Genomic DNA, 11,282 nt, shown 5'->3' with positions numbered 1-11,282 from the left:
GTCTTCTAGGTTGCAAAACCCCCATGATACATCTTCAAGGATATGAACATGTACGGCTAAGCACAATTAATAACAGTGCATCTAAATTCCAAAATAAAAAAAAAAAACTAAGGAAAGGAGATAAAAAAATACATGTGACACTGAAACAGACAAGGGAGAGAACTGTATAAAAGGAATATATGAATAGGTATTATTGACATGACAAGAGTCCCGAATCAGAGCTGTATAGTAAAGTGGTTGGAGGTGGGGGGAGGAGGACTGTATAACAATGAAAGAACTTTTTTCCCCAAAGGAAAAAACAAACTGAGTGGGGGTCAGGGAGAAAAATGTGCAACAATGAATGAATGGAAATCCAAGTTCTTTATAAACTTAAAAAAAAAAGAAATACTGAGCATAAAAATCACAATCAAAATACAAAATTTTATTTAAAAAATGACCCTTACAGCAGAATTATTTCTAAAATAAAATGCATTTCTTCTTCAAAACGTAAAAAAAAAACGTTATCTAGAATGCACTCTGATTCAGTATTTTCCACCTCCCAATCAATCTCAACCACCATGGGAACTACTCTTGTCTAGAATACAATAATATGACAACTCAGCATCCAACTCATTTTATCCTTGAAAATGACTGTGAATTTTTAAATAAATATGTATTAAAATATGATGCCTACATTTCCCCAGCTTGTTATACAATTTGAATTTTACATTTTTAATTTTATATTTTACTTTTTGAACTTCATTATATTAATTTCTTTTAACTGTTGAAACTCAATTTCATTTTATTGCATTGTATTGCTTTTTAGATTTCTGGATTGTATTATTGTTGCTGTGTACCATTTAGTCGCAACTGACCCATACCTGACTCTCTAATGGGTTTTTAGAGGCAGGCAATTACACAGGAAGAGCTTGCCCTATTTCTCCTGCAGAGCAACTGGTGGATTTTAACCATGTACCTTTGTGTTGGCAGCACAATTCTTTACCACTAAGACACCAGAGCTCTCTGATAGAGAAGTCCATTTGCTACATATGTTAATGGACACCTGCCCATGGCAGATAGACTCTACTTCATCTGCTAAGAAGAAGTCTTCAAGGAATGTGTGGTATTTGATAGAATAGTTTATGTTTTTGTTATGTGATGTCTAGTTGGGACTGATTCATAGCTGGTCTTCATTTTTAGAGGTTGTAAATTGCATGGGAGGAGACTGCCCATCTATCTGTTTATAAAAACATATTTCTCCATCTTTGGATGAAGAAGTAATGAAGATCTTTGAATAAGTTTGAAGATGCTACATAACAGGCCAATCTTGTGAAAAGGATACACATTCATACCAAGTACTTGTGTGCGTAAGCCAACCAGTTGAATGGCTAATTGCTCATTTTTCCATGCTAGTTTTATGTTATTAAACACTTGCCAATACTCAAGACACTTAATAAAAGGGTAGGAAAAACCCTGAAACTCACTGCCATCACATCAATTCTGACTCAATGCCGCCCTCCAGTAAGTTCCTGAAACTATGAATCTTAACAGGAGATTTCCCACTTTCCTCCTGCAGAACAGCTAGTGCCTTTAAACAGCTAGAACCTTTTGGTTAGCAGTGCAACATGCTTGGGACTATACCACCCGGGCTCACTCAAGAGGTTATAGTGGCCTCTATTGCATTGCTTTTAAAGATTAGAAAAAATGTAATAAAGACACACTTTTAGCCCTAATTTATGCCTTCTTCATTGCATGTTTATTGAGTGGAATGATTGAAAATTAACCCTAATAGAGTATTGTCTTCAAATTGCTAGTCACCAGGAGGATATCATGCTTAGAAAAGTAGAAAAATCAGGGAAATATAGAAAGACCTTCAACAAGCTGGATTGATACTGTGGTTGCAATATTGGGCTCAATCACAACCGAGGTTGTGAGGATTGTAAAGCAGTGGATCATTATGCCAAATGTTATGTGCCATTAAGTCGCCTGCGACTCATAGCCACCCTATGTACAACAGCCCTAAACCCTGCTCTATCCTGTGCCAATCCCACTGTCTCTGACACACCTACTCCGATTATCCCAATCACTGAATCAATCCACCTCATAGAGGGTCTTCCCCTCCTGTGCTGTCCCTATACCATCCCAAGCATGACGTTCTTCTCCAAGGACTGGTCTCTCCTTGCAACATGTCTAAAGTATGTCAGAGGAAGCTTCAGAATCTTTGCCTCCAAGGAGCAGCCTGATTTAACACTCTCTACGATGAACCTGTTCATTTTCTTAGCAGTCCATGGTATATTCAACACTCTTTTCCAAACACTACAGCTCAAAGGCGTCAATTCTCCTTCTATCATCCCTAATCATCGTCCAGCTGATGCACATGCACCTTAGTCTCCAGGGTGACACCATTGCTCTTCAGTACTTTGGAGAGGTCCCAGGGGTGTTATTGTACATGGAACCCAACAACATGAAAAACTGAAGTCTAAGAGCCTATTTTTCCAATTCAAATTAGGAGTTTATTAAGACTTTTTTTGTCTGACATGTGGGTCCGAACAACTACAAAAAATAATTCATTTCACACTTGATAAGGTATTTGTGTAACAAACTAAGTGGTGGCCTAAGTTTCAGAAAATACAAATCCAGTTTTAGTCCTTCTGGAACGGTTCTGGCATTTTGTTTTTAAAAATTCTGATTTGTTTGAGTGAATATTTGGAAGTCTTACTGGGTTTTCTTCGGGCAATCATTCATAGTCAACAACTACCATTTGGTGTTTCTTTTATGGAAGGGTTAATAGAGTTGTGACTTCTACTCAGGGAGCTCTGATGGTTTAGTGGTAAGGATTTGCTCTGCCAGTGCAAAAGTATGTGGCTCAAATCGATGAGCTCCTTCATGGGAGAAAGATGGACAATCTCCTTGTATGTAATTTATTGCCTCTGAAAACCCACTGGAGGGTCAATTATTAATTCTTATTTTAAATAAGAATTTTGTAATGGAAGTATTTGACTTACAACATTGTCCCTTAAAGTAGCTGAAAGCTGAATATCTCTGTCTTACTGCCATTAAGTTCATTCTGACTCTTAACTGACCCTCCAGTTTTTTTACATGGTTTTAAAACACACTGGAGGAGACATGATCAGTCGCTTATTGTGGGCCTGGTGGATTTGAAATGCCAGGGAAGATTGGCCTTTGGATTAGCAGTACAACTTCCTTTGGACAAGTGAATAAGTCCATTTTGTTGTAATAAACCATTTTTAAGTTAGCCTTTAAAATCCTGAATACATTTGATGTGTCTGAGTAGTCCAGCTCTGGAATTCCTGACCACCACTGCAAGTTAGGACTACACACACCTGGCCTGAAAAGGAAGACTTGATAAACTTCCCTCCAAAATAACCAGAGAAAATAGGATGTGTATGGGACTCTGCCAAAAGGCTTTAAGACACACTTAGAGAAGTGCTATAGCTCTTCTGGCCACAAAGCATTTAATTTTCTTGATGGCATGGAGGTTGCCATACTCCATTTTCTGTTTTCTACCATCAGTTTGCCCTATACGCTTTCATGAATGTTAAGGAACTAGGAATCTTCACTCCTTTTTTAAAATTTTTTTAAATAGTATTAATTTCAATGATCATCCACAGAGATTTTGGAATTCCATTCATACATTGAGGCACTTTTCTCCCCACCCACTCACCCCACCTCCACCCCCAGTTCGCTCCTCTCCTTGAAAAGCAAAAGAAAAACTCGCTCATTGGTACACAATCCCCCCCCACACCCCGCACATCCCCACTCCCACCCCAAGTATACTCCACTCTGCAACCCTCATTCCGGGTTCTTATGATAATCATAATGACCTAAAACATATTAATTTTAAACTATTCTCTCCCGCGTCAGCTTCAATGCAGTAAACATAATTTATCCAGTTTTTCTGTCTTACCCCCACCCCAATGTCAGCCTCATTCTACAACAGTGGCACCATATAATATTTGTCCCTTTGAGACTGAGATATTTTACTCAGCATAATGTCCTCCAGGGTCACTGATTTTGAATAATATTGCATGAGTTCCTTGTTTTTCAAAGCAGCTTAGTATTCCGTTGTGTGAATATACCACAGCTTCTCTATCCATTCGTTTGTTGATGGGCACTTAGATTGTTTCCAACTCCTTGCTATTGTGAACAAAGCTGCAATAAACATGGGTGTGCATATATCTGCTTGGATGTCAGCTATGGTCTCTTTAGGGTATATTCCCAGTAGTGGAATTGCTGGGTCAAATGGTATCTCTATTTGCAACTTTTTGAGAAAGCGCCATTCTGCTTTCCACAGTGGTTGCACCATTTTACACTCCCACCAACAGTGAATAAGGGTTCCAGTCTCTCCACAACCTCGCCAGCATTTGTTGCTTGCTGTTCTGTTAAATTTTGCTAGTCTTACTGGAGTGAGATGATATCTCATGGTTGTCTTGATTTGCATCTCTATCAGGGCTAGGGATTTTGAAAATTTCTTCATGTGTTTGTTGGCCATCTGAATGTCTTCCTTGGTGAAGTGTCTGTTCATATCCTGTGCCCATTTTTCTATTGGATTATTTACCCTTATCTTGTTGTGGTGCTCAAGTATTTTATAAATTCTAGATATAAGTCCCTTATCTGACATGTCATTCCCAAAGACTTTTTCCCAGTCTGTGGCTTCCCTTTTTACCCTGTTGGAGAAGTTTTTGGATGTGCATAGAGATTTGAGTCTTAGAAGGTCCCATTCATCTATTTTATCTTCTCCTGATGGTAGGTTTTTCAGGATACTTGGAAGACTGTTTATGTTGTGTATTAGGACTACTAAAGTTCTCCCAAGCTTTTCTTGAATGAAGTTTATAGTCCTTGGTTTTAGGCCTAGGTCCATGATCCACCTTGAGTTGGTTTTTGTATATGGAGTGAGGTGGGGATCTTGTTTAATTTTTCTGCAGATAGTTTTCCAATTTTGCCAACACCATTTGTTTAAAAGGCTGTCATTTCCCCACTTAACTGATTTCATCTCCTTGTCAAAAATCAGTTGACCATAAATAGATGGACTGATTTCTGGGTTCTCAATTCTATTCCATTGATCTATGTGTCTGTTATTGTACCAGTACCATGCTGTCTTAACTACCACGGCAGTGTAGTAGGATTTGAAATCAGGGAGTGAGATGCCTCCTACCTTTTTTCTATTTTTAAGGAGCGCTTTGCTTATTTGGGGCTTCTTTCCATTCCAAATGAAGCTGGAGATTGCCTTTTCCATCTCACTGAAGAATGAGATTGGTATTTGTATTGGGATTGCATTGAACATGTATATTGCCTTTGGTAGTATTGGCATTTTTTTTTAGAAGAGTTCCTTCTCTTTCTTCTCTGTGGTGCTTCCGGTTACTAGAGTGGGTGGCAAGGAAGGTAGCATTTACATTTGGTCAGGTTTTATCCATACCTTGTGAGTCACTGTGTCTCTGCTTTTTATTCTATCATTGTAGCCAGAAAATTCTAATCAAATTAAAATACACCCTAGTTGGTCAGAACTCTTCCAATCATTGCATTAGTATATTAAATACGTTAATTCTGGCACTAGACCAGTACATCAGTATATTTTCATAATGACACCAATCAATACTTTTTTTTTCTTTTCATTTTTTTTTTTTTTACTTTGAGACATGATGGAAAAAAATCTTACAGGAACACATGAAAATATAAGACATGATTACATTGATAGAGATAATCTAGCCAGAAAGCTTTGTCAATTCTGAGTGTGATATGCTAAAGGGCTGAAAGGAATTAGTACTCTTCTCCTCCTTCTTTGTCCTCTCCTCCAACAGAGTCCACACTCACCTCATAATCCTTCTCAAGGGCAGCCAAGTCCTCTAGGCCTCAGATAACTCTCCTTCCTCCGTCCCCTCACCCACGTACCAGTGAACAAAGGCACGCTTGGCATGCATCAGATCAAACTTGTGGTCCAGGCAAGCCCAGGCCTCAACAATGGCTGTGGTGTTGCTAAACATGCACACAGCTTGCTGTACCTTGGCCAGGTCTCCACCAGGCACCATAGTGGGAGGTTGGTAATTAATACCAACCTTGAAGCCAGTGGGGCACCAATCCACAAACTGGATGCTGTGTTTGGTCTTGATGGTGGCAATAGCAGCACTGACATCTTTGGGAACCACATTACCACGGTACAACAGGCAGCAAGCCATGTATTTACCATGGCGTGGGTCACATTTCACCATTTGGTTGGCTGGCTCAAAGTAAGCATTAGTAATCTCTGCTACAGAAAGCTGTTCATGGCAAGCTTTCTCAGCAGCAGAGATAACAGGTGAGTGTGTGGCCAGAAGAAAGTGGATACGGGGATAGGGCACCAGGTTGGTCTGGAATTCTATCAGATCGACATTCAGGGCACCATCAAATCTGAGGGAAGCAGTGACAGAGGACAAAATCTGACTACTAAGGCGGTTAAGGTTAGTGTAGGTTGGGCGTTCAATATCAAGGTTTCTGCGGCAGATGTCATAGATGGCACCATCTGAGTGCTCCAGGGTGGTGTGGGTGGTGAGAATGGAGTTCTAGGGCTCAACCACAGCTGTGGAAACCTGGGGGGCTGGGTAAATGGAGAACTCCAGTTTGGGCTTCTTGTTATAATCAACAGATAGGCCCTCCATCAGCAGGGATGTGAAGCCAGAACTGGTTCCCCCACCAAAGCCGCGGAAAACCAAGAAGCCCTGGAGACCTGTGCACTGGTCAGCCAATTTTCTAATCTGGTCCAGAACCAAGTCAATGATCTCCTTGCCAATAGTATACTGCCAATGGGCATAGTTATTGGCAGTATCTTCCTTGCCTGTGATGAGCTGCTCAGGGTGGAAAAGCTGGCGGAAGGTGCCAGTGCGAACTTCATCAATGACTGTGGGTTCCAGGTCTACAAACACTGCCCTGGGCACATGCTTGCCAGCACCAGTCTCACTGAAGAAGGTGCTGAAGGAGTCATCTCCTCCCCCCAGGGGTCTTGTTGCTTGGCATCTAGCCATCAGGCTGGATGCCGTGCTCCAGACATTAGAGCTCCCAGCAGGCATTGCCAATCTGGACAATAGCCTGGCCAACGTGGATGGAGATGCACTCATACATTCTGACTACGGGCTAGAAAGGAAGGACGACAGGAGTGGACAGCGGGTTCCGGTTACCGTCCCCGACAAGCTAAGAGTCAAGATAAGTAACGCACTCCCAATCAATACTTTTAAAAGAAATTTATTTTATAGAATAAACAATCATTCATTACAGATTTTCTGATAAAACAATTAACAATCTCAAAGATCATTTCAATATATTTTTAAGTCAAAGTAGATTTAAATAGACATATCTCAAGAAACTAATTGAAGAGTACATAAAATATCTCATTGAACACATGCGACATTATTCCAAACTTTATGCATAGAGTCTTGGCGTAAAGTAATGATTATTTTATCTAGAAACAAGCAACCTAAAATATGAAAATCTATGCACTCTAGTGTTTGTGTGCAGATGTATGTGTTGTACCTGTTTTGCAATCTAATAAGGTTTGTTATCTGTATCTTCTTTTTACTTCTCGTTTGAGAATCTTACCTCAACGGATATAAACTCAAATTTTCTAGTCACCTCTTGTAGCGATAATGTTGTAGTATTCAAATACTTTCAGTGATGTAATTTACTCTGGAAAAGGGCTTTGGTGAAAAAATTAAAGTGCTCTGGAATAAGAGCCCTGGTGGCATAGCATATAATGTCTTAGAGTAACTGAAAGGTTGGCAGTTTGAATCCACCAGCTCCTCCTGTAAAGATTTACAACACTGGATTCAGCCCAACAACAGTGGGTTAGTCTAAAAGACTATAACTGTGCCCATAATGGTGTTCACAATTTATCAAAGTTCATATCATACAACCAGGGCACCCCCTCCATACTTCTGTAATGGGCTATGGCTTCTAGTTGCTAACTGCTCCAAGATGAAGTGTAGAAGTAATTTCTTCACTCTGTAATGTTATTGTCCCTTCACTTTTGAGTTTCAGTTGGTGAAAGATCTGTTTTTAGTAAATCTTTTCTCTTTGGCCCAAGTCCTTGGGTGATTAAAGCTTTTATTCTCAACTGCTAAAGGTTAGAGGTTGAAGTCTACCCAGAGGTGCTTCAGAAGTAAGGCTTGGCAATCTATTTTTTAAAAATCAATTCTTGAAAACCTTTGGGCACTGTACTACTTTAACCCACATGGGTTTACCATAAGTTCAAACAGACTTGAAAGCAACTTGTTTTGCTTCTCTTCAGCCACACAACTTTCCAATCATCCTTCTTGATAGTGCCCTATTGCCTTTTTCATTAACACCTTTTCCTTTAAGCTCACTTACAAATCTGCAATCTGTCTTGGTTCTTTAACAATGTCCAGTGCTTACTGGAATAATGACACATAGTACAATGGGAGTTGATTTAGTACAATGATTACTGATATCAAGAATAATAATATTTTTAACATAATACTTGTTTTTAAACCTTAACTTTGAGTAACTAATATGAAGGAAACAAAAGAATTCTTAAAATACTTTATTCTGTGCTACTTATATGAGAAATAGGTCTGAAATTCAAACATAACAAGCTCCATTTGCTCAGCGATGAGGTACTTGCACAAAGTTCCCCAGGGCCTTTTTGGTGTACAAATTTATAACAATTAAGACTACTTCTAAGGAAACAATTTGCTATAAAAGTGTGTTTTCTTTTTAAACTACTGGATTTTAAAAGTCATTTGAGCTGTAAACACGCAAGGGTAAGCCAGTTTCAGGGTCACATTATTGTGTCACAGTAAGAAAAATGTGAATCACATTTATTTCTTTAATTCCTGGATTCTGATTCTCCTAAATTATCAATATTGAGCTACTGCACTCTTGATATATGTCGTTAGGAAAAGCCAAACCATCTCTAGCACCAAAGGTGCCAGAAATTATGTACTGTCCTGAAATCACACAAAGTCAGCTGCTTTTTTTATTTTGGTTCACCAGGTTTTTTGAAGTTATTATCCCACTAGTACTGTCTTCCAATTTCAGAAGCAGAACTAGAGGAATTATACTGAGGTATACTTTGTGGTAGTTCTGTTGCTTCTCTATTGCCTCAGAACTAACCATGGTACTGAGGATGGAAATGCAGAAATTATGCTTTTCATCAGATAGTAATAACTATAACCTATCTATGGCATCTGTAAGATATTTGGGTAGTGGACTAATACAATTTTCAATAATCAGTATAATTTTCTGGCCTTTCCTTATATAATGAATTGTATTTTAAACAATTTTTCAAGTTTCTTTTTTTTACAATCTGTAACTCTGAGTCTACATATAGACTCATTACTGAAATGTTTTTTGGATTAATTTTGTGGTTTTTTGATTAATTTTGTTGTTGTTGTGCTTTCTTGTTTTTATTTCATACCTAGTAGGCAAATTTATATGGGGTTGGTTAAATATTTGAAGCTGTTGACCAGAAAAAAACCTTCAATCCATCCCTGTGGGAGAATTTGATGCATATTTTTAAAGCTTAAAAACAAACCAACAAACAAACAAACAAACAAACAAACAATCAAACAAAAGTCAATAATAAAACAAAACAAAATAGTTCTACAGTGCATGTGTATAGGAAATCAGTCCTGTATTCAGGCTTGCAAGTGTATTATTTGGTGGTTTGTAGAACAGCTATTGCACATCTTTGGGGCTCTGAGAAAATATGTGAGGTTTTCTTCTTATCAGGAGAAAACTAGCCTAACATGGGAGGAAAATAATACACCTGTTCTCTAACTGTGGGCTTTAACTACCTTGGCGGTTCTTCAAACAATCTGAGGAAATGGGTAGTTCTTTTCCCTTTATTGAGTATCCCTAGGTGGCACTAATGATTACGTACCTGGATGCTAACTGAAAGGTTAGGGGTTTGAATCCACCCAGACATACCTGGGAAGAAAGGCTTGGCAATCTACTTCTGAAAAATCAGCTATTGAAAAACCATATGGAGTACAGTTCTACTTTGGCAATATGAGGTCACTAGGAGTGGGAATTAACTCTATGGAAAAAGTTTGATTGTTTTTTTCCTATTAACACTAAAATTTCTTTAGGTATGAACTAAGAAAACATTAATCTTCTTTACTGCATAATCCTTATTATTTTCATTTTATGATCTAACTTTTGACTTAGGACAAATCACATTTTTGTTGTGAATTTTCTTCACCTAAAAGAATTTCCTTCAGGGTCAATCCTTCTGAAAACTATTTGGAAACTAACAGTTTTCTTTACTTCTTGTAAAATCTGTAAAGAGATACTGTCCAAACTGTCCAAAGAGTAATATTTGAATTCACAGTAATAAGAGTCAGTTTGTGCAAAAAATAGTGTACACTACTGGAGCTTGCAATTGTTCATTTTATATAAAGCTGTACTTCTCATTAAAACTATTCTGTGCTATATTAAGAGTTAATTCTCTGATTTAATTTTACCTAAAAACAACAAAACCTGAAAGCACATTTAATCTTAGAAATTTGAAAATGCTTACAAGTGCCATGAAAACAAATCATTGTAATATTTTAAGCATCATGATTATTTTTGAGCTCTTCAAGTTTTCCAAGGGTCATAAAGTAAACTCGGCTGTGGTGATTGTGCAGGATAGAGGTAAAGAACAGCTTCAAAAAAAGAGAGAGAGAAACATAATGAGTAGCTATTTAATATATTTTAACCAAAAATTTACCAAGCACAAGTTCAAGTACTGTGATACAACTATGATTTCTATTCATTGTCATATGTCAAGAACATATTCAGCACGCTGGAGCAATGATTTTGTAAATTACTATTTAATTTGGGAGGGACTGGAAAGATTATGCTGAGTGAACTAACTCAGTCCCACAAGGACAAATGCTGGAAATAGAGGGATGTGGATGGTTGGAGTAGTAGGGTGTTAATCTTAGGGTTGTACAATTCAGTGGGTGGTTAGCGTGAAGGAAATGGGAAGGAAGTTTTGTGAAAAACAATGTATTTAAACTTTGTAAATAAATCAGAATAAATTTGTTTAAAAAAGAATATATTCAACCATATTTTTTATGAGTAGAAATTATAAAACAAGAATTTAAGTTAGTAAGTAATCAAAATTATTTCTTTTATAAAGACTTGCTAACTATATTCTATAAAATATAGTTTGTATGGTTTCCATCTATTATTTACAGGGTTGCTATGAGTTGTAATCAAACTGACTGCACATACCAACAACATGGCATAAATAAAGTTAGTCTCTTATAAGTGGCATTCATCTACTTAAATTGTTGATTGTTGTTGTT

At 37.8% G+C, this 11,282-nt stretch overlaps 1 protein-coding gene and 1 pseudogene across 1 annotated transcript in view; both read right to left on the bottom strand.

Annotated features, from left to right (window-relative positions):
- Positions 1-5,757: 5,757 nt before the first annotated feature.
- Positions 5,758-7,092, bottom strand: LOC102854145 (annotated as a pseudogene).
- Positions 7,093-10,538: 3,446 nt separating this feature from the next.
- Positions 10,539-11,282, bottom strand: part of LOC102851004 (nik-related protein kinase-like) — a 288,384-nt gene continuing 287,640 nt past the window's right edge. Inside the window, 1 exon segment of the mRNA XM_006889937.1 lies at positions 10,539-10,634. Within this exon segment, the coding sequence (XP_006889999.1) occupies positions 10,539-10,634 (96 nt within the window).

This window comes from Elephantulus edwardii, unplaced genomic scaffold (assembly GCF_000299155.1).
Source record: "Elephantulus edwardii isolate Elephantulus edwardi_28Jun2011 unplaced genomic scaffold, EleEdw1.0 scaffold00083, whole genome shotgun sequence".
NCBI lineage: Eukaryota > Metazoa > Chordata > Mammalia > Macroscelidea > Macroscelididae > Elephantulus > Elephantulus edwardii.
This window is presented reverse-complemented; position numbering and strand designations above follow the sequence as displayed.